Genomic DNA, 25250 nt, shown 5'->3' with positions numbered 1-25250 from the left:
CACATGCACATTACTTTCTTCTAAGATCCAAATGCCACTACAAGCAAGTCTATATACGATTAATCTCTGTGAAAACAGTTCAACCATCCAAATTCTAGAGATCGTATATAAATTTGTCACCTATAGAAAAAATAAACTTATCGCTGTTACAGATAGGTTGAAGAAACGCTACATACATGTTTCATGCTATAATTTTTTTTACTTTTGGCTCAGATCGAAGAGACAAGATACTTTTCTTTTCAAGATTCAATTATCCCTGTACCCTTGGGGCGGGGTTCAGGTTTTATTGACGTATTTTGTCATGCTTTGTTGTCCAATGAAAACAAGACGAGCCGTCCCTAGGCTTCATTCAAAACTGTTAAATCCTATGTATAACTGTAGATCGTTTTCTCTTATTAGAAGAAATTATCTTGATCTGCACCGATCGAACACTCGCTTCCCTTGTTGTAAATATATAAATAGTTGTTATTTATCTCAAATACCTTTTGGCTTTTGAATAAAGTTTAAATAAAAGGTTTATAAAATGTTCATAATATTTTTCTGCTTAAAAATATTTATAACTTTTACAGAATTTTTTAAGGTCTTGTAGCATTAATAAGGCCAGTATATTTTTAATGAATCGTTGTTAGTGTTTATGGTTTCCAGGATTTTAAAAATAAAATTCATTGTGAGAGAGAGATTGAATCCTCACAGAACAAGCGATGATGTCACTACACAATTATACTGTTTTATGACAAAATAAAGCATAACCGAGTATCTGATTAATTAGGATAATTAGTGACACAATTCATGTACTGTGTAACAAGATCGTAGAGGATTCCATGTTATTGGTGTTATTGGTTATGATAAAAGAGATTTCTGATCCAAGTGGGGTGTAAATTTAGACATTCCAAGCTAAATATTGTCTGTGTGGGGGTGGGGGTGGTAGGGAGTGGACGGGGGTGTTAGATTATTAATTAAGAGAAGAAGCATTAAAAAATGTAATAAAAATATTGTTAAGTTTTGAATTGTTGTTATACATATACGATAACATCTATTAAAGTTAGCGTTACCATGGTTACAACAGAGTTCATTGTCTAACTTTAACTTTCCAGTAGGGTTTCCAAATATCCTTAAAAATGTTATTCATTTTCAAAATATTTTTCGGTATATTAGAACACCTTTTTCTTAGAATAAAATAAGTTATCTCATTTTAAGAATTTTAATAGTTAGGTGAACAGTTTATTAATTATAAAGACATCAGTCTAAATAAAGCTTATAAGATAGCAATGGCTACAATAGGTAAAATATAACGAACTTATAATACAAATGAACAGCATAGTGATAAAAGGTCGTGCATGTTTAACATACGGTTAAGAAATCTTTCTCGTTCGATATAGTCAACATATATCTTACAGTTTTACATGTTTCATAATACAATCACCGACAACAAGGAATATCCAAGTTAGTAAACTGATGATTTCATTTCATCATTTAATGCATTCATATTGTTTGAGATGCAGCTAACTGTAATGACGAATATTCAAGTTTCTGTGGTGTTATTGGAGGAGAATTTAATCTGAAATATTTGTCTGTGGTGTTCATGCTTTAAAGCATCAACTCAATTTACTTGGTTAACACCAATAAGCACTCAGAGGTAAACAATATTTACCGAGTTCGGAGGGCGAGGTGAATATATTTCCTTTTAGATACTGATTGATCATACTGATCAAACGAAATAATACTTACATGAATATCAATTATATATACTCCGTAACATTCATTCCTAAAATATGTGTTTGATATCGTGACATCAAAACGTCACTCCGAACAAACACGCACACACACATATTTACATAGATTTCCACACGCCATTTACTCAATAATAATTCATCCTAATGTTATATTCGGAACATATCTGTACACATCGTAAAGTTGTGGAGGTTTTGGTCGAGCCTTAATAGTAACATGACCAACACATCCGTACACATCGTTAAGTTTTGGACGTTTTGAATCGAGATTTTATAGTTACATGACCATTCGGGACACCTCTATGCACAGTTTTTTACTAGGACGTCCCAGCCGATGCTTTGTTGTAGCGGATTTTCGGACGTCTTCGGGCCTGACTGTTCGCTTTCCTCCGTTTTTTGACGACGATGACGACGACAACAATGACGATGATGACAGCCCCGCTGACCCCGATCACAATCAGAATAATCTTGTCGTCTGCTTCCGGTGGCGGTTCGTCTGACTTTGTAGAGTTGCTTCCCTTTAAACCTAAAAGTAAGCAGTGTGGATACATACTCCATGTGTATCTTGAAATCCAAACTCTATACACTACACATTGAAGAGTTCATATTCCAAGGAACTCTTACACAATTAGAGTTATCCCCCCCTTTGATTTGTCATAAAGTATTCAGACTAAGATGAAATTAGTGAATACATGTAATTTCTTAGGTTGCGTTTTCCAGTTTAAGTAAGCAACAGTGTTTTCTGTTTATCAGTTCTCTGTTGTCTCCTGGGGTATCAAGAATGATAGATATCATGTGTTGGAAATGGAAAAGATCAATTCAATACGATATAATTTTCGCAAAGTCCGAAAATCCTTTCCTATAAATGTATAACGGGTTCTGAACCGACTTTTCTAATTCTAAAATCTGAGCGGACTAGCATTGTACCTGAGACTTTATAGATGTTTTAAACTATCCAGAATGTTACCGCCTATTATAGATTGGCCATGACTGGCGGCCAATATTCCAATCAAAGTAAGAAAAAAAAATTCCATACATGAGGAATAAAGAGTAAAGACGTTGTAATATTGAAAAATACAAAAATTAAAACCTCAGATATCGTGAGAAAGAAGGCAAATGAAGTTAGGAAACTGCAGCTTAGTGACATCGGACTCATTTCTAGACAGTAAACGTGTACACGGCAGCAAAATAACTCATAAAGACGAGGACGGCGCTCTCAACTGTTATAAAAATTCATTCAGGTATAATAGGATTAAAAACAACAGGCTATCGACACCAACAGGGACTGGAAAAGATCAAGACGGTGTCGCGTGTAGACATTCGAGTCCTCGGATAACATATATGCATTCATAACGAGAAAAAAAAAATATCTTTGAGGAATTTTCAAACGAATCTGAATACTAACAACTCATTGCCAAAAACTATACAATATATTACGGTCGGCATGAGTTTGAAATAATGAAAACATACACACTCTTTATATTGAACGTTTAGGAAGTTTATTATTCAAAAAATATGTTGAAATTAAGAGTACATTACTTGTGTGTAAGTCAATAATTACAATAAATTTATCACTTTTAAAAAAAATCAAAAAGCAGGAGCGGAACCACGATTTTTAGTACCGATGTATCTTGAAATTCATTATTGAAAAAAAATTAAAGACACAGGCATTTTATTTCGAATAATTTTATGTTTGCTTTATATAAAAACCACTATTTTATCCAGCTCAGTGGGTGTAAAGTCGCCATTTACGTTTGCTATCCTATTTAGTTCGGGACAATTGAAGAATTCGGTTTATCAAAGGTGGTCTTGACGCTGAGATGAAATGTTTTGTACATATAAACAGTGCATTTTACATTGGATTTGTATGCATTTGCAGGTTAAGAATACAATCGGAAACAGTTGGAAATTGAGCCGGTGTCACACCGCGAAGTTTAATTCCGTGACACAACACATAGCGACAAAATTTAAAAAAAAAATACTCAGGTGACACTTTATAACAATGTCTGCTAGGTTTTTAAAATTTTAAGATCAAGGGTGACGCAGTGAATGTCTTAAATGACAATTGAGAACGGCTGCTGTGAGGAACGGGCGATAACTCTTCCCTAATTACCGCACCAAGTTCTATAAGCATTTAACAGATACTTGTGTTATTGTTTAAAAAAAAAAGGCATGACATGCAATAAATACGAAATAAAAATATATGACATTTTGATGCACGTATGTAGAAACAGCGACCCTGAGTATATCTTTTAAACCCCCCCCCCCCTCATTTTTTTCTTTGGTATCGCTGTGCTTAAAGCTTTAAATATATAAATAACACCATGCTACGTTATAATTAATAACATTCCTATGAATTGCTTACAAGTAGGTTTATAGGTTTATGCACACATTTTGATTTATGGAGCAATAAATGATACTGCACTGCAAGGAAAAAGAGCGTACTTAGTTAAGATAATCAACGACTAAATATTCACAGCTGTCGTTTATTATATAAACGTGCATCTCGTGTCGTAAGTGAAAAAAAATTAAAGAAATAAAAACATTGTGAAATTTATCAAAGTCTGTTATCCTATACAAAGCAAAGTTTAACTAATACACATATACATAATACTTTGATATGAATTTCAATGAAAATTTATAAGAATAATTTATAGAAATTTATTTGTAAGAGTCTTTAAAAAACATACCATAAAAAGAAAATACGGGTTGTTTTTTTTTTATCTAACGTGTTGAAAATCAATTCATAAACACATGGTACTTTGGGGAAAAAAATTCACATACCTCAATGGTTATTTTAGATTTCTAAATGTCAACGAAAATTTACTGTTAAAAAAGAGAGAAAGAAAAAAAATGCCCAAATGATAATCAATGTGTCAAATATTATTTTATTACTGTCTGAAGTTTTTCTTGTCTTTAATCACTTAAAAAGACTTGTAGAAAAAAGTTTAAAAAAAATAATAATAAGATCCGCGCCTGATTTTTACCTACCCTGTGTTAATGTTCCTAAGCAGCAAAACAGCATTACAGTTGTCATGGTTACCATGTCTGACGCTAGACTGTGATAAATCCCTGATTTATTCTGTAGCAGAAAAAAAGAACATCTTAATTACAAAACGGGGATGAAGAAATGATATTGGCGTTGCAGGTGAAAAAAAATAAGACAAAACCCGTGATTAATCAATACCTGTAATTAATGTAAAGTTTTTTTTAATACGGCAGAATCCCGATCTTAAGTATAGCTTACCTGAACGTAGACGCAGCAATGCACACTCCATAATTACAGCTAGACGACTTCAGATTTTAATATGTTATTTATGTAGACAAGTTTTATGTCATTTTTACCTTTAGGTTTATATACGTCTCGTTTTTAATTAATTCCCATGAAATGCATATTGTCTTGGTAACGGAGTAATGGTCAAAAGTTTGTATAGCGTTCTCTGTAATATTTCCAACATGCAGTAATAATTATACCTCGGCTGTAGTCAATTATTTCACGCGATGAAAGATGCTGAATAATAAATGAGATCAATTAGTGCGGTGATCTGGTGCATCTTATTGACCGCTAAGCTTAAAAAACATTGCCCGACCCCCGGGACTTACCTCCGCCTATGACTAAATCCTTTCCAGTAAGATTTCATCAGCAGCAGGCCCGGGGCCCTAGCTTCTATGAAGTTACTTGGATTTACCTAGATTTACCTGGTCGATCAATGCCACCCACGACTCCGTACTAAAGAAAGGCGTACAGGGGCGGGGTCCACACTCAGAGCGGGGTAAATCTAGGTACCGGAGCTCCCACGCTGTCAGATGAGACCGGGGTAATTGTGTCTCCTGAGAGCGCCCTCTGTGGCTCCTAACGTGATCGCCGTGTTCGCTTCATTAGAGTTTTCTTATTACAGGTAATAGAATCAACATGTGAACGGACAACAAGCCAGGGAGATTCTGTAAACACTAGGAATCTATATCATGGATAAATGAGGAGCGGGTTGTCAATAAAGGAGCGGATCTCTCTGGTACTCTGGTACTGAAAAGGAAGGAGCGGATCCCCCATAGCTTACAGACAAAAGGGGCGGATGATATCACACTGTTTAAATATTTTTTGGAAAAAAGTCTTTCATACATATTTCGAAATTTTTAGTTTGAAAATGAATAATATTACAGGATTTAAATTCGGTGATTTTTGACAAAAAGAAATAGAATGAAATGTTTAAAAAAAATGAAATTTAATCATATCTATCGACAGAGTAAGATAAGCTGGAGGAGAAATTAAATCAAACATCTAGTTGTAAACACAAGGAATCTATATCATGGATAAAGGGAGCGGATTCTATATTTCAATGGAAAGTGAGGATCGGATTCTCAATAAAGGAGCGAATTAAATTTCTCTTATATGTTGGAAATAGAAGGAGCGGATCTCTCCATTGCTTAAAGTCAAAAGGGGCAGATTTTATCTCAATGTTTAAATATATATATATATATATTTAAAATAATGTCTTTCATGGATGTTTCAAAATCTTCGCAACAATTTCCAGTTTTAAAAAATGAATAATATTATGATGTATGAATGTAAATACATTCGACAAATTTCAAGAAATAAAAAAAGGATGAAGTGCTTTAAAATTTGAATTAAATCATCTTTATCAACAGAGTAAGGTAAAGAGGAGCGGATCTCTTTTCAAAAGAGGCGTGGATCACTGCTTATACTTTTGAGAAATCTGAGATTTGATTAATAATCCTGACAAGCAATCTTAACGACTTAAATTTCTAATATGTGTAGGGCCTAATTGTTCTTAATGTAAGAAAAAAACTCTTGATATTTTCAAAAATTAAAGGTTATTCTAAAAAGAAATTTCAATAAAATAATGTAGGGTGGTGCTGTTATATCTTTGTTTAACGTTCAAACAAAAGGAACTAAATGAAAATTGGAGTGACAGAGCTTTGATACTTGAAAGTGATTGTCAAATAAGAGGCGACATGACGAGTTGGATTGTGCTCTGTAGGTATGTCACTATCTATAACTTATTACGGTATTTTCTCTAGAAATAGCTTTACCGTTAATATAGATCTAACAGCACGAAGTCAATAAACCAAGAGAGATAACTCTTTTAAATGCTGTGCCTGACATATATAATCAAAGAACTGAATGTACTGAATCGAGGAGACGTCTTTCTGTAAAATGTGTTAACGTGCATAGGCAAAAGCTTATATTGAAAAGAAACCCCATTGAAAATCACTGGAAAGCAAAATGTGACCAATACCACAAATGTATTTTGTACCTTTGTAACGCCGACCGAGCGCTCGTATTCCTATTCCGTCCTCAGTGTTAAAAGTCTATATTTTGGAAGCGTAAAATTCTTCCTCATATCTTGAAATGAGACTCAAGTTGGTTTTTTCTACAGTTTATTTACACATATCAGAAATATATATGAACAATCACTAAATTAACGGCAAGATAATCCAATAAATCAAATAATTGCAAAAATCATACATGTAATAATGTACCCAACGCAGTTAACAGTCCAATTGCAAAAATCAAAATCATGCCTAACAAAGTTTCAGCGCGGTATTTATACTATGGATCCGCTCATGACAATAATTAGGAGTTATATTTGGATCCCTAAGATCAGAAGTCAATGCAATAATTACATAAATGAATATATCGGTCAGCATAGAATAGACATGTGGGGTAATTGCTACAAATTAAGGATTGGATATACAAAGTGAGAATTATGGAATCACTGTCTAGTTTGTTGGGTATGCCAGGGTATCAATAATAGTTGAAAACGTGGGATAATTTGCATAACGGGCGAAGGAAACAAAATACTAAAAATGAGCAATCTTTTATGTACAAATTTATTTCCCGGATTTTTGTGTTTATTTTTGTGATGCTGCCGTATTTGCATTGTATCGACACTTCTCTGGAAACATGGTTATAATCGTGGTTAACAAAGGAAATTCTCATATATGGAGCTCTCCTCATTGTTTGCTTATTACTCCTAACAATGAATGTAAAGGACAAAAAAAATGTAACGCTCGAGACAAGTACAACAATTTTCATCCCCTAACCGTGAAAATGTGCCACCTCTACACTATGAAAATTCTACGTAGAAAGATTCAATGGTGCATTATAATGGTGACAAGGCTCAACAAATTCCTGTTAAACGAACTGTAACGTGTTTGGGTCCGTGAATTTGAGTATATATCCTTAATCATGACGATTAATTAAACAAATGATTAGAAATGATAGGTTAGACGAAGCATGTGAAAATAAACGAGTCAATATATACAGATATAATAATAGGATTTCCTATCCTTAACATAAAAGCATACAACTTTCTTTAAACAATAATGGTATGGGTCTCGCACACGGACAGGTCTGTGTCCTGCATGTATCAGTACCAGGACAGGTACGGGTCTCAAATCCCGGATTGGTCCTGTACCCGGACAGGTCTGTGCCCTGCATGTATCTGTACCAGGACAGGTAAGGATCTCCGAGGTCTCTGTCCTATACACAGAGAGATCTTAATAAAATTCGAGGAAAAGTAATAACAACTTAATTAACGTTCAAATACTACCACCCAGTATACTAGACACCGTATACTGTATTAATTACAAGCCTTATTAACCTCCGCCGTACCTCACTATTATGCCTCCAACGACCGTCTATACTGAGCTCCAACTGGCAACTGCCAGCTTTCTACAGAACGCTCATATATATACCCGTATATTCCCGGACTACCCTTGGCGCTATCGTATCACACTACGATAAAGTCCGGCTGACGTAATGTATCAAGACATCCCGAGCCCGATCTCTGTCACAGAACATTAAGCGGTGATGGATCAAACCTAAGGATTGAATTTCTTCGCTACTTTGAAAATATTAGTGAATTAAATCTCTGGGACACAGAAAGAAAAAGAAGAGTATTCTTAACAGTCTTACGCGGACAAGCAGAAACTTTTGTTTACGGACAATTGGAACGATTGGACTCAAATTAAAGAATCTATGGACTGTAGATTTGGACACAAAGTTATGAAAGAAAGTTATTTGACAGAGGCCAAACTGTTGAATCTTTCCGAAATGTTGGGCAAGCTATACAAGATTTATATCGCCGAGCCTATCCAGATAACCAGGAATGACCCCCGGGTCATTTTTCGACCCGAGGCAAAATTACACCTAGCAAGATTTTTAAATTTTAGATCCTTGTGAACAAGATGTAACTTTTTCTTTAACCCTTTAACCCCCAGAGACGCATTTGGACGCATTTTCAGCATCTCAGATATTTAACTGTTCGCGTTTTTTAAATATTCGGGTTACAACAAAACAATTGATATTTTCTGAAACTAGAGAAGAAACTAAACATTTTTTCTACTTAAAGATTTTCTGTGCGATGTTGAGAAGATATCATAAACTTGAATTGAATATTGCATATCATTGCAGGAAGCTGATAAAACTATGCATAAATGACTGATTTTATGCTATCTTCTGTTGGCTTTATCTTAATTACAAACACAATAAAATAAAAAAATGAATGCCATATCCTGAAAGCTGGGAATTTTTAGTATAATTTTTATTATGGACATTATAAGGTACGTACATTCATTACAGAGATATTTGTTGTTGAATATTTAATCTTTTAGGAGTAAAACACAAATGCAATATAAAAATGCACTATGACGTCATTTGACGTTTTACATGCACAATGAAATCGTTCATAAGCTTAGTGTAAAACACACTGGTTCTTTTGGTATATGGAACAGATTTATTTTAAAAAATAAATTATTTGTAAAGAAGTGTACAAAACGTTTTGAGCCATAAACATGTAATGAAAGGAATTTTCCAAAGCTTTCGGAGATATATTATATACATCTAGTAATAGTCTTTGGCCCAACGCCCCGATTGCGTGCAATCATTTGATCAGAAATCCCTGTCGAATTTTGTGTCAGTCCTACAGTAGTAGGAATAATTAATCAAATAATTTAATATTATCCTTATCATTTTCCTAATCTTCAGATTTATTCTCAAAAATGAAATATATATATATATATATATATATATATATATATATATATATATATATATATATATATATATATATATATATATATATATATATATATATATATATATATACATATATGAATCTTTTTTCTAGTACTTGGTGTACTTTGAAAGGAAAAGTGCATTTTTATTAAAGCGACAGGATAGATAACGCATTTAGCCTTTTTTATGATTAAAGATGAAAAAAAAACCTGTCACAATGAAAAGTTATATCATAAGTACTATGAAGCACGTCGTAAACGTAGCCAAACAAACAGCTGATTTTAATCAGATTGCTATATAGAGATAACTTCTGAATAAACACACAGGAAACTCGGGTTTCTTTGTTCGTGTTAAATTCATTGTGTCAGTCTTCACTGAGTTAAGAACAAGTCTACATCAAACTGGATAAAAATGGAAAACTGAGGATAAACTAACAAATTCTCCCTCATTTTTATAATACTTTACAAATAAGCCGGGATTACAAATATGTGTATTGAGGAAGCTTAAAAATTGAATCTACTGCTACAACAAAAATAAAATGGGGAAAGTATAAAAATATTTGCCAGAACATAAATATAGCAAATATAAATATAGCAAAATATGCTATTTAATATAAAAACCGCCATTTTGCTATTTTTTAAAGCTGTGGAGAAATGTTAATGGAAGTACAATCAGAAGTATTCGGAAACTATGCCTAAGTTCTCATTATAGAAATCAACGGGAAAGTATTTTTAAAACACCCCCTTTCCTTTTTACAGCAATTTTGAATTATTTTTTTAACAAAGCTCTTGTTGTTTCACGGGGGGGGGGGGGGGGATGTTTACAGATAAATTTACATGAGTTAAATATATGGAAAAAATGAAAGGTCATTTATCCATGTCCATGAGTATTTTAAAATCTGGACAGGTGATGTTTTAAAGCCTGATTTCAATGGATATACATCTTCTTGCCCCAATATAAAAAAGAGTTGTAATTGAGAGCTATTAACAATTTGACACTGTATTAATAATGTCATATTGTAATTTTTGAATTTACCGGGTGGTAGTAAATACAACAAGAGGCCCACGGGCCACATCGCTCACCTGAGCTCATTGGCTAGGAAGAAGCAGAAATCAGTTCAGTATTGAACAGGGGGGGGGGGGGGACTTTAATTTAAACTACCTCAGGATGTTTCCATATCAATATTACTAATTATGGCTTTCCTGTTCTTAAACAAAAGAATTTTAGATTTTTTTTCCTCATGTTTTCCACCGTCACGGTAGCTCATTCTGTATAGCTCTCGCTCCGTGATCGGAAGGTAAGGGGTTGGAGCCCCGGCCCCAACTGACATAAGTCGACAAAAATAGGTAGCAACTGTTCCTTCGCCAAGCACTCGGCACTTTGAAGTGAAAGTTGCGGGTCCCACAGATGAGACCTTAATATCCCAGGCCCATGTCACGGCAGGCGTAAGCACGATAAAGATCCCTCACTGCTCAATGGTCTGAGTGCCGAGTAAAGGTCTAAATCTGAAGCCCTTCACCGGTATATGGTAAAGTCTCTATATGAGTGAAAAATTCTTGAGCGGGACGTAAAACAACATATAATCGATCAATCCTATGGGTTTTTTTTTTATATATAAAACTGTTATCTCTTATTGTGGCCCCACACTCCCCACCCTAAATTTGAACAAATTTGAATCTACACTACCTGAGGAATCTTCTATAATAATATAACTAATCATGGCTTTGCTGTTCTTGAGCAGAAAATTTTTTTTTCAAGATGATTCCTATATTTTTTTCTTATGCAAAACTTAGTTGACCCTCTGTTGTGCCCCCATGATTTGAACAAACTTGAGTCTACAATACCTAAGGTTGCTTCTGTATAAATATGACTACTAATGGCTTAGTTGTTCTTGAGATTTTTTTAAAGATATTTCCTATGTAAAGCATTTCACAGTAGAAAAGGATTTCTCAAGAGAAAGTTTCAGAAATATAATTAAGTAAGCAGTAAATAATTAACAAAGATTGCATTGTAATCTTTGGGGACAAGCAATTTTTTTTAAAAATAGATAATTATTCAAATGATTAGAATATTAATATATACTGTGGTGGAAAGATGCATTAAATCATTAGAAATAGAATGACAAGACCCTTACTAAAATTCTGTTGTGTATTCAATTTCATTGAATCTGTTGCTATTAGGGATGGAATACCTTAAATTCTTTATTGCTGATTCATCATCCAACTTCTTCTGCTAGCTTCTGAATGCCTTACTTTCCCAAAGCTTTGCTTTATATACCCTTTGGTTTAGCTAGTCCATTCCAAGGGTTGTCAGATCATTCCATTATTTGGTGTCTTCAATGCGTTTTACTCGAATGCCCCTTAACCAGTACCCCTATATATTCCTATGTAAAACTTTGACTCACTGCTGTGGCCCCGTCCTTTCCCTGGGGTCATGATTTGAACAAACTTGAATCTACTGTATGTAATGAAGCTTTCACATAATTTTCATCTTTTCTTGCCCAGTGGTCCTTGAGAAGAAGATTTTTAAATGATGCCACCAAATTTTCACGAATTCTTAATTATCTTCCCTTGAAAGAGGGCATGGCACTTCCTGTAAACAAACTTAAATCCCCTTCACCCAAAGATGCTCTGTGGCAAGTTAGGTTGAAATTGGCCCAGTGGTTCTTGAGAAGTCGAAAATGTGAAAAGTTTTCAGACGACAGACGGACACCGGACACTCAGAAAAGCTCACTTGAGCCTTCGGCTCAAGAAAGCCAAAATTTACCATATTGCAAGCTGTCATATTGTAATTTTTTGTATTTACTTAAATTAAAAAATTATAATATGACAATAATATAATTCAATCACTACTGAACGCTTGTTTGCAATTAAAAAATTGGCAAAATTGTCATTTTTATTTAATAAAGGGGGACCGGTATAAAATGTAGGCTGGAATCGAGAATTAGTGTGCGTAGTGTTTTGCCATACTCTCCCCATGGCCGTCTTTTGAAACTTAATGATGAACTAGTGATATTGTATGTTCGAGTACATATCAGGGTGTTGTGAATTCTCAGATGCATGTCGCTGGAACCAGGCAAGTAATTTTATTCAATGATAAAACAATACTGAAAGTAAATGGGGGCCCATTTCATGTCAAAAACGACTGGGCATTGTTTCTTCTAAAACACATGGGTTTTCCAAAAAAGAAAAAAAACCCGGGTATTTAAGGCGAGATATTTTCTCGAATGATTCCGAGGACATCAAAACAACATTTAACAAACGAATTAGAGACAATGTTCAGCAATATCCCTCCTCCTCTCCCAACTTTTATAGATGTCAATTTTTGTAACGTTGATATTTGTAATTTTAATGTGTACCATGGCGTTGAATAGAGTAAACCCATGTTGTTGTTTTTTTTAGAAAGTTCCCTTCTCAAAATTGCTATTTTTTGTAACCATGGCAACACTGTTCATTAAAATAAAATTACTTAAATAAAGAATTGTGTATCTTAGTGTACTTTACATGTGTACCAAATTTTCTTGAAGTCAGGCAAAAATTGTAGGAGGGAAAGCGATTTGAAAATTGCTGAAAATAGTATAGTACCCGCGTTTTGTTAGGAAGTCCCATTCTCAAAATTGCTATTTTTGTAACCATGGCAACACTGTTCATTGAAATAAAAATACTAAAATAAAAAATTATGTAATTAGTATACTCTACAGGTGTACCAAATTTTATTGAAGTCAGGCAAAAATTGTAGGAGGGAAAGCGATTTGAAAATTGCTTATAATTACGACAATCAGGCAGCTGTAAAGCCAAAGTCTTATACGGATAACGGACATTGCGTAATTGTATAAACTCTTTCTATCAAATAAAATTGACTAGTGTAACTAAAAACTAATTGACTGCATGCGTTGTTTTAATAGTATCACTAAATCCTCTGATATGGAAACATTATATGTAAATGTGTTAGATTTCTGGGATGAAAAAGGGGGAAAAACACATATTTTGGCAATTATGGGTCTCATTCGTTGCCATGGCAACCATGACGTCATTTTACTCTGCATAATTAAATACTTTAAGATTTTATCTTTCAGAAAATGTGTAGGTTGCTCTATGTAAAAGTGACTAGAAAATGTTAAAATTTCAATTTGAAATTTGTGGGCACTTTTGCAGAAAAAATGCAAAATCTCTGGTAGTTAAAGGGTTAAGACTCCTTTAAAACAAATTTTAAGTTAACATCCTCATAATTACTGATTGTGCGAAGATTATGAATGAAGTTGGCGCAGAAAAAATGAACAGTCAAGTTAAATTCTGTGTGAATGAAATTAATGTCACGATTACGTTTACTTATGGTTTTAACTGGCAAGAATGGAATGCTGTCAAGTACAATGTGTTATTACATGTAACAAATCTTTTAAATGGACTGAATATCGCTTTGAAAAGTAGTATTTTATTAATTTAATAAAATATGAAAAAAAAATTGGTGATACAGAGGAAATTCGGAAACTTTTTTTCTTCTTTCAAACAATATTATTCAAAAAAGTAAGATTGATTGTGTTTCAATGCCATTTTGAAGATATTATTTGTATAATAAAGTTCATGTAATATTTCAAATAATTAAATGTCGTGGAATTTACAAAAATATGATCAAAATCCATTGCAGACAACATATCTTAAAAATTTGATTTTTGACCACATATAATTTCTAAAACATTATTATAAGGACAACAAAGGGCAACTAAGGCTATAAATGGTTTGGAGTTCTTTTCATCAGATTTTGGAAATATCAGATTAAAATGGGTCGAAATTAGAAAGTTGATAGAGGAAATTCGAAATGAAATAATGAAGAAAGCCATGGTTCAAACTTTAATTGTTTACTTATAATAAGCATTTATTTAATTATCAAAAGGGTTTTGTTATTTGTTATATCTTGTTCATAAAGAAAATATTGGTCACGGTGTAAAAAAAAAAAAATTCGAGGTATTTTCAAAGAAATACTCAGGGACTGCTAGCATGAAAAGTACGCCATTACCCTAGTGATTTTAAAGTGAACAATAACGCTACAGGCAAGGGTCTATAATTTACAATTATTGGTTTTTCACTCCTATCCGTGGAAATTTTTTGTCATCAAAGTAAACGCCATCCTTTATCCCATAAGTATATTTAATTAGGTATTGTAAAAAATAATTACATATAGTAATCCTTGTTAATTCAAAACGGGTAAAGACTATTTCTTAAATTGACTACATAATAGATTAAAATGTTTATTTAATGAAATGTAAAATAAAATATAATTTTTATAATTCATCAAACAAATGATAATGAATGAAAGACACTTAAAATTCTACTGACTTAATTATGGTAAAATCCAAATCAAACACTAGGAGACTAATTGTTCTCCTCAAAAAAGGTCTCGTAAAGACTTTATTACGATAAAAAATAACCTCATATAAAATAAAACCTACTTAAAATGTACATAATTTTAGCATTCAATATTTTGGTGCATTATTGAACGCCGAGTTTGCATTACGTATACGAGTATGCACTGAAATATTCCGAATGCGAGCATTCCTCTGCCGACCAGCTGTGATTGCCATGATTGGGCGAACGTAAAAATCCATAGTATGGGAAATTTAGTATACAGGTAAGTGAACTTAACAAATATGCACATAACATGACAGTTTAGTAAATATTTCTGAATTATAGTATGGTGATAAGCTAGTATTTAGAAACATTTGACATTCAAAGTAAAATATAAGTATGCTCTAAAAAGTATATTTAATGACATTTTTAAACATGTTTTTCTCAATACAGTCTTATATCTTTTTTCTGTCATTTGCATTTGAAAGTAAACAATAAATTTATATTTACGGGATTCTACACCATCTGGGCCACCAGGAGTCTTCTTCATCTGAGAAAAAATAAGGAAGCAACGATTATTCCATCCTTCTCTTATTCGTAGCATTAAATTTTATGACATTCTTAATTTTAGAAGGGTTTTCTTAATCCAGGTAAATGTTTAAATCTCTAAAATGCATTTTCATTATATTGTCCAACAATATGTATCTTTATTACAAGGATGATTATACGAAGCATCCTTTTTATTTTGGGGGAGGGGGATTGACAACCTACCCGGTAAATCTTTGATAAGCCATAAAAAGTTATATTGTCCAAATCGACAATACAATTCTGTATGCAATTTGAAAAATATAAAGTAAATAGATGTCCATAATTCCATGATACATTGGGTTTGTATGAGTTGACTGCTTAAAGGTCATAATTATTAAACTCTGGTCAGATAAACTGTGAGTAATATAAATATTGTTTTACTTGAGAGGTAACTCTCTTATAGAGCGTCGGTCTTCCTTGTTACATTTTTTTTTCTAAAATATTCTTTTTTTCAGTAACTTTTATGTGTTTCTACAAGCAGATTTTCACAGATATATGAGAAAAATATGAATACCTTTTTTCCCACAGGTCATAGCTGACTTTATTTCTTGCAATTCTGCTTTCATTAACGTCGTATCTGTCTGTATAGAAAGTATTCCAGTTTTCATGGTCTCCATTTTCTCGAGGATTTCTTTATCATGCTCACACACGACTTGAATTTGTTTTATAATTGACTCTTGTTTATCTTCTCCCAAGGAAAATTCCTTAATGTCATCAAGTTCTTTCAAGTAACTTTTTCCTGTACAATTTTTTAAGTCGTCTGCAGATATCGGAGATGATTGACCAGTTTTCATCAAATTCGTCTTGTGAGGCAGAGGCTGAACTCACGTGACCGTACACTTCGTTTCGAATCAGTCGGATCCTCTCCACATCATCACCAACAGTTATCTCCCCTGCTGCTGGTAAGGTTTTAAAACCCCAATCATTTGTGGGCTTATCGATTTTCGAGCAGTAGTTTCTTATAAGCATATACAAAAGAATAATGTCAAACTTCTGATACCCATACTTTTTTGCGTCATCCAAAAGTTTCTTTTGTTCAGGATTTGGACCTTTAACGCCTTTTGGTAGTTTTGTTGAGTTCACTTTTCCATAAATATGTGTAGAGGGGATCTCTTTTTCTAAAATGTCTCGAAGTGTCTGTGTTAATACATCGATTATCGCCATCCCCAATTTAGCAAATCTAGTACGGTCGCCAAAAACTCCTGTAGAGGACACTGCTGTAGCAAAACAAACATTCTCACCCTTCTGAAACAAAATAGCAATTCATAATTAAAAGAAAATTCCTTTATTCTACAGATATTGCTGAATTTTCAGGTAAAGAAAAATACCTCTTAAAAGTACGATTGTACAAAAAATGGCAATTAAAAAGTTTTGTTTTTATATAGTAAAATATTTTAGATTTATCAATAATAAAGAGACGGATTTGTCTACAGCAATGTCGTAACAGTTTCAATGTATATTTTAAGATTTGTAGCTCCAAAGACAATCTACATTTCAGATATAATCCTAAATCTTGGTCATGACATATCACCTCAATTCGAGCATACCACAAAGAAAGACAAAAAAGATCCTCACTGTATGTACCAAAACTTACCTCTCTCCAGAATGCTAAAGTCCACCGTACGTTTATTTCATGTTTTTCCTTTCCAACTGGGCAATTGCACTGAATCCCGGAGAGTTCGTTTTCTGGAATGAATGTTGTATCCAATTTACTACAGAAAATGTTGAGACATTTATAACCCTTTTGGAAGGATTGTTTTTCAAATGAGTTTGTCAATTCTGTTAAGGCATTTTCAACAGTTTTCCCAATGAGGCAGGAATCTTTGGGTTGAAGGTTTTTGATTCTCAACACTTGAACCTGGATGTCGTTCTCAAAAATACCAACAAGAACTGTGTGATTTCTGGTTTCAAAATTGCTGCTGTGTGATACAGACATGGACTATTGTCATTATCCATCTGCACTTTCCACCTTAGGAAACTCATGCAATACGCAATAAGTCTGTAATATATGAACAAGGCAAAGGATTTAAATCGAAAACACAAAACAGATGAGTACTCCCATTCCCTGTCTAAGACATGACGTGTGAAAGGCTTATTGTTCATGCAGGGGACATACCAAGAGATTTCGTCTTCGGTTTTCTGGATGCTGACTAACATTCGTAGTCTCTCCATATATGACATAAGTTCTGTCTTATGTTGAACATATAATTCATCTTCCCACAAGGCATCTATCAGTGAATTCTTCAGATTTCCTGTGGCATTGAAACTATTCCATTCTTCAATGTATATTCGTTGGCAGTCTCTGCTGATGTGGTCCTCGTCCGCAATTAGTTTACTGAATGCATTCGAAAACCACTGTATGTCAAGAATAACATGCGTTCTCAGTTCCTGATCATTAAAAAAGAGTAGCATTCCATGCCCATGGAAAAATGATAGAAAATCGAGAATTTCTTCTTGACTTTTCAATTGGTATCCATTTGGAAGTTCCTCATTCACTTTGTTGATATCGCTAACTGACAAGATTTGCTTTTCCGTTTTCTTCAAAAAATACTCAAGAGCCCACGCTGAGGGAACTTCTATCTTTGTATCCATGCCTTGCGATACAACCTCAACAATTGATCTTTTTAGACCTTGCAGATCATGGCTGTCTTCTTCACCCATCTCAATAAGTTCTAATGCAAATTCCTTATAGCCAGTGCAATCACGGAGCCACTTTTTATCTTCATGTGGTACTAATGTCCAAAGACTCTTCCAGAAACAATTCCGTTCCTGCATTCAAATTATTCCAATTTATAATTACCAAAGAATAAAAGCTGAAAAAATCAATCACATTAGTTTTCTTTTCTAATTTTTTAAAAATAATTTTGCAAACATAGAATTAACTTTTCGTTGTTTGTTTTGATGTATTTTCTCGTTCTATGTATATAATATCATAAAATTTCGCAAAGAATGCGAGTCGTAAATTAGAGCAAACATATGGGCCGATGGAAAACAGCTTTTCCTCCAATAAACGGAGTAATCCGTAAAACAATCAACTAACAAGTGCTACATAAACAATAGCAATCGAAGATAGAAAGGTGGAAGTCCTCACATCACATTTATCATAACGTTTTGGTGTAAGGTTGTTATTAATGTCCTTTTCAAGTAAAATATTCAATATGAAATAGGTGTGTTATATCAATTAACAATAGTCACTTCCAGTCTTACATTGATTATACATATTCCTTTGAACTTGAAACAAGACACCACAGAGTCTGACCCATCTATTTCATATTTGAATATTTACTAAAAGGACATAAATGGCAACTAAGCAACAAAACATTATGATACATGTGATGTAATGACTTCAAATTCCCTATCAACAAAATCCCTTGTTTATGTAGCACTATTCTATTATCACCTGCATATGGAGATTAAGTAGCTCTGTTGATTCGGCACTTAAGAATATCCAATCCTCAGCCAGGAAGGATTACTTTTTAATTTATTATTTTAATCAAAAAGTCTCAAAATGAAACTTGAAATTGAAATCTTTTCATACAACAATTTTCATTTTATGCATCTCAGTGTGATTTAAGGTTCTTTGAAGTCTTAAAATTGGTCTTATAAAAAGTTTATATATCTGTACCCAATAAAAGTATAATTTAACAAAATCCAGTTTCCTTTAATCTAGCCTTGGATACCTGTGTTCCTTGGCATGTCATGCAATTAAAAATGATTTGTGGTGTTTTGCAATTATAGGAAACCCTTAATACACTCTACAGTATTAAATATTTGAAGAAATAGAAGAAATGAAGTACCATTTAAATGCAAAAATTATGCAATTTTCTTCAAATGCCTGAATAGCTATAGTTTTTTTTATCCTAACATATATTTGTTGATCAATTTTCAATGCATGGTAGGTGTTTTTATTCGCATTTACTGAAAATATATTTGAGATTTACTTATTTTACCTATATAATATGATTAACATTAATGATGAAGTTTGAAGAATTTCCATGGATAAATACTTATAAATTTGAAAATTCTGAGATATTTTTGTGAGCATTTTCAATTATTCCACGTCTGATTTTAAGAACCCGAGGATTGGAGTACCCTAAGAGCATGCTTTACGTAAGCACATGGCAAGCTACAAACAACAATTAAGTTGATGATACAAAGATATCAACGGTCCTGTTTAAAGCTAGCAGCATTTCGCAAGATCTATGGTCGCTACAATGATTTTTCAGCAAATACAACTCATCATTAAGTCGAATGCTGACTGACGTTTTTCATACGTATAGTTAGGCCATTATTTACATGACAAGGAGCACGTGGGTGTGACAGGTCGACTGGGGATATTGACGTCTCCATGGCACTTAATCTCTGATAATTTTAGAGGACTGTGTTTGCTCTGCTCCCGATTTGTATTGTGTTAATGGACCTTAAATCTACATTACTGGTCGTTATCTCCATATTTCACTTGTAAGCAATGACAGGTCGTACAAAATCTATTCTGAAAATGAAGTATTTCTGATCTTAGAATTAAACAATTGAAAAAAAAAAAAAATAGAGAAAGTTCGAGTAGGCCGATATCTTTTTTGTTTGGATTTCTCATCTCAAGTTGGTATTCTACCTAAAAAGAAAAAAAATGTGAAAGAAGGCATTGCATGATTTCCACATGCAATGTCAAGGGACAGTTGATGACCTTCAACTGACATTGCTGATAAATAAAAACTATCAAATCTAATTAAATTGTTATTAACTTATGGTAATGTTGCCTTCTCCAATTTGTTGGAATTTTGTATTTCTTTTAAATACAATAAATTTAAGAGAGAAAAAATTTATCTTTTAACCATGTTATAGACAAAGAGAATTTGTTATCACGTGATCACATTTATGATGGAATATTGTAAATCATCATTACTCTCTACAATATATTTTTGAAACTTTCATAACATTTGTTAATACCTTTTTTACTTTGCTCTCTGCATGTGTAGCCACAGCAAGTATCTTGGGACTGGTTCCACCAAACGTTTTTATGGATTCAAGCCAGAAGTATAGGTATTCTAATAACAATGTACATCAATTAGTATTTTTAAGCTCGTATTTTTTGGTTGTGTTAATCAAAATCAATTTCGCTGTTAGAGTATTCAGGCATTGTCATTTTTGCGTGCAAATGATAAAAAGAATTAAACAAATTTAACATAAAGTGAAATTATGAAAAATGAATTTATTTTTTATCTCGTTATAGGCACATGGCTTGGCTAATCCCCCAGTTTCTCTGAATGGAGAAAAGGAATATACTATTAAGATTCTTGACCAAGAGCAATAAAATCGGTAACTTTGAAGTAGATACGTAAAAGAACTCTGGTAACTTTGAAGTAGATACGTAAAAGAACTCTGGTTTAAAACTCCTGTGGTGGAGAGATGGGGACTCGAGCCATAAATAATACTTTTGTAGATATACCTTGATTAAAGGGTGATGCCAAAGTGAGGTTCATTGGTCAACGGACAGAACTACGGACCAAGCGTAGGTGGCAAGGCAATAGTAGTTAAGCCAATAAAAAGTACTTTTGTATCCGGGACCATGAATACTGAGCATCAAATATCCTGTTTGCTGAAACACGCATCTTTTTTTTTTTGTCTCATTTTTCGAACTTTTTTTCTTTTATTACTTTTGGGTTCTAGTTCTTAGTTCTTCCTGAATATCTTGGATTTATCTTTTGTTGTAAGAAGTGCGTTGGTCTATTCTGATGAACGTCTAGGACTTATAATTAAAACTCTACACGAACACAGTGTTTTAATAAACTTTTGTAAAAGATACAAACTCTTTGTTATTGGCTTACATGTGCAATAAATGCGAAATTAATTGAGACATCTATCACAGTTGTGATTAATCTTAAACTTTGACTATAGTGATCAATTTGACAATTTGATTTACTTTGAAAAGTATGATTAATTATAGTGATGACTTGCAACTTTGATTTACTATAGTAAACTATTATATAGTTAGGGATAGTTAGGTATGAGGGAAATAGCAAGGGAGAAAACTATTTCCTAAGGCGGCGGAAATTCAATTGATATATCCCGAGTACCAATTCCATAACTGTTTTACTTTATTTAACCAAAAATCGTAGGAAATCTATTAACCTAGAGACTCAGCCATTTTTAAAACAATAATCACAAATGCATGTGAATAAAATTTTGAAAATAATATTATCTTAAAAAATATAAAATATTTTAACTGATATTTCAAAGGATTATCGTTGTCCTCATTTTGGTAGAATTCCATTATGATTTTGACATTGCATGTCGAAATGTTTTGACGTCATAGTTACATTCCTTATAACATTACGTCACAGACTTGAATTTCCTTGAACGCTCCGCCCAGTTTTCATTTTAATTGGTTAAAATTATTTAAGAAATAAACAACAATGTTAAAAAGTTCTCTGGGAAATGAACTTGGTTGGTCACGTGATCAAATCCTGTGAAGCCCGAAGGGCTTCTCAGAAGATTTGATCACGTACCAACCAAGTTCATTTCCCAGTGAACTTTTTAACATTGTTGTTTATTACTTTTATTTACATTTGAGAAGAAAATTCTGAAAAGAACTGCATTTATTACACAAACGGCCCGCCGTATTGCTATGTTGTGACGCGCAATGACCTAGAAGCTGTTTGGTCGTGAGAGTTCGCCTTGCTCCAAGATTTGAATACTTACATTTATGTTCAGCAGTCCAGTTCAGGAAACATCTGTTCATAATGAAAAAAACCATGATCGCTACTGAGAATAATCTTACTTTTACTGTATAAGTTCTAAATATATGAAGTCAAAATCGGTGGTATCGTCTTCAGTTTACATACCTTCAAAGGAATTTCGGGTTAAAAAGGTAAGCGTGATTTTAGGCTAATAACACATTCTTCACACCGAAGAAAGAACTAATGATCATTTGTTGAACGAAAAAAACATATATGTTTCAATAATTTTATCTTTTTCATCGCTTTAACGGCTTAGAAGTTCTGAAACCAGTGTCACCGTGACAGAAATATGTAGACAAGATATCATCTCGCTGTGTGATTCGGTCACGCCATGACCTCTGACCCCCTAATAAGTTCATACAGAATTGAACATATTTTCTTTTCAATAGGTTCATCTAAGAAAAATATTTGCAAATGTAAATAATAATAAATATTCATGAGGGAGTAGTCCAAGGGAGAAGCTCTGATTTTTAAAGGAGTAGTTCTTGAGGTATAATAACGTAAACTATAGTATTCTGTAGTATTTTTTTTTGTTAGGGTATCCAACTTTTTCATTTCTAAAGCTTCGAAATTGTGAAATTTGAATATGACTATTATAAGCAAAATCACAACCAAAAACATACAAAGACCCCCACTTTCGAAGCCTTACTAATTGGGATGCAGTGAGTTGTGACATATTGAAATTGTTTTGTCTATCTTTGCCTGTCTGTTCATTATGCCTAAAACAGTTTGCATTATGATAGTAATAAGCTCATCCTGTCTCTTTCAGTCCAAATGTTATGGTCAAGGTTAAAATTACTGAAAGCAGGTAAAATTTCATTGTCAAGGTCATGAGGTCATAAATTATCATGTATCAGGAATTGCTTTTTCACAATTAATGCATTCTTGAAAATATGAAATACCTGTCTCTTCATCTGCGAAATCTATAGTCAAGTTAGTAATGTAAAGGTAACTAAGAGGCAGACGATGAGATTTATATGTAATGTCCCATGAGTAAGACAAAATGAATCTCACATACAGTGGAAGTTCAAAGAAAGTAAATTTTAGATCAGAAACATGCCTTTGTAAGTCCACGTAGAGAAGATAGATCCCTCGCATTCATCTGTTTCACTACACACGAAGTCTTGGAAAGCTTTACTCATATCCATCACCAGTATGTAGAATGCTTCCGATCTCATGTAGATCTGATGGCAAGCATAATAAGCAAATTGTCCTGCAAAATCAATCATGCTGACACTTATTTCATTTTCCCTGGCATCCAATATTTTTCCCATTACATCCCGTGCCAGTTGTTCATCATTTTTGTCATTTCCCCTGGCATAAATTTTTCTTCTTTCACTCTCTGTAAGCTGTTGATCAATTCTTTCATCTCGTGATTCATCTGTTTCATTTTTCTTTGGAGCCAGTATAGTATTCTGCCTTGCATTAAATTCTTTTCCAGCACTCATATCAGCCTTAATGTTTTCCAGTCTTGCGTTGTTTCCAGTGTCTATCTCCAATTCAATATTCGCTGAGTCATCATTGGGGTTTTGTCCCTCCTGTTGAAGCTCAGATGTTGGAATTCTGATCAATGGTTTCTTTAAGGACTCATCTTCCGTAGCTACAACATTTACATGTATTTCATTAAAGTATAGACAGGTTTTTTTTAGGTCACCTGAGTCACTCAGGTGACCTATTGCTATCTGTTTTCGTCCGTCGTCGTCCGTCGTCCGTCGGTCGTAAACTTTTGAACATTTTCAGCTTCTTCTCTTGAACCACTGTACCAATTTCAACCAATTTTGGCATATAGCATCAATGGGTGAAGGGGTACAAAAATCGTGAATTTCATGGTCCCGCCCCTCTGGGGCCCGAGGGGTGGGGCTAAAACCATCAAAATTAGTGCTATCTTTAAATATCTTCTTCTTTACTCCTGGACATCAAGCAGTCAAACTGTTGGAATGATTGTAGTAAGCATTGAGCCCTCTACCAAAATTGTGAAATTCATGGCCCCAGGTTCAGGGGTTCTGATGTTAGGGTGGGGCTATATAGATCATATAGTGAAAGTGCATTATTTTTTTTTAAAATTTTCTTCTCTACTCTTGGGTATTATCGAAAGAAATTGAATACATAGTTATGGTAAGCAAGGGTGACTCTACCAAAATTGTGAAATTCATGGCCCCAGGGTCAGGGGTTCTTGTGTTAGGGTGGGGCTATATAGATCATATAGTGAAAGTGCATTATTTCTTTGAAAATCTTCTTCTCTACTCCTGGGTATTATTGAAAGAAATTGAATACATGGTTATGATAAGCAAGGGTGACTCTACCAAAATTGTGAAATTCATGGCCTCAGGGTCAGGGATTCTGGTGCTAGGGCGGGGCTATATAGATCATATAGTGAAAGTGCATTATTTTTTTGAAAATCTTCTTCTCTACTCCTGGGTATTATTGAAACAAATTAAATACATAGTTATGATAAGTAAGAGAGACTCTACCAAAATTGTGAAATTCATGGCCCCAGGGTCAGGGGTTCTGGTGCTAGGGCGGGGCTATATAGATTATATAGTGAAAGTGCATTATTTTTTTGAAAATCTTCTTCTCTACTCCTGGGTATTATTTAAACAAACTAAATACATAGTTATGATAAGAAAGGATGCTTCTTCCAAAATTATGAATTTCATGGCCCCAGGGTCAGGGGTTCTGGTGCTAGGGCGGGGCTATATAGATCCTATAGTGAAGGTAAATTATTTCTTTGAAAATCTTCATCTCTGCCCTTTGGTATTATTTAAACAAACTAAGTACATTGTTATGATATGCAAGGATGCTTCTTCCAAAA

General features: G+C 33.5%; 1 protein-coding gene across 1 annotated transcript; it reads right to left on the bottom strand.

The window, feature by feature from the left end:
• Positions 1-1192: 1192 nt before the first annotated feature.
• LOC133199827 (uncharacterized) lies at positions 1193-18252 on the bottom strand. The gene is made up of 5 exons (XM_061335653.1): positions 17292-18252; positions 16447-16915; positions 5430-5604; positions 4722-4812; positions 1193-2256 (listed from the first exon to the last, which is right to left on the bottom strand). Exons 1-5 carry the CDS (start codon positions 17635-17637, stop codon positions 2048-2050), a joined length of 1290 nt encoding a protein of 429 aa, XP_061191637.1. The 5' UTR covers positions 17638-18252; the 3' UTR covers positions 1193-2047.
• Positions 18253-25250: the final 6998 nt, after the last annotated feature.

Source organism: Saccostrea echinata, unplaced genomic scaffold, assembly GCF_033153115.1.
Source record: "Saccostrea echinata isolate AGI-Se365-2 ecotype Australia unplaced genomic scaffold, CSIRO_AGI_Sech_v1 ptg000036l, whole genome shotgun sequence".
Classification (NCBI taxonomy): Eukaryota; Metazoa; Mollusca; class Bivalvia; order Ostreida; family Ostreidae; genus Saccostrea; species Saccostrea echinata.
The sequence above is the reverse complement of the archived record's forward strand: the minus strand, read 5'-3'. Positions and strand labels throughout refer to the sequence as shown.

Coding starts and splice junctions, on each gene's coding strand:
- LOC133199827 (XM_061335653.1), bottom strand. CDS start 17,637: ATGTCTGTATCACACAGCAGCAATTTTGAAACCAGAAATCACACAGTT. Junction 16,916..17,291: donor AGCATTCTGGAGAGAGGTAA/GTTTTGGTACAT, acceptor TTGCTACAGCAG/TGTCCTCTACAGGAGTTTTT. Junction 5,605..16,446: donor TGCAGACGACTTAAAAAATT/GTACAGGAAAAA, acceptor ACTCTAATGAAG/CGAACACGGCGATCACGTTA.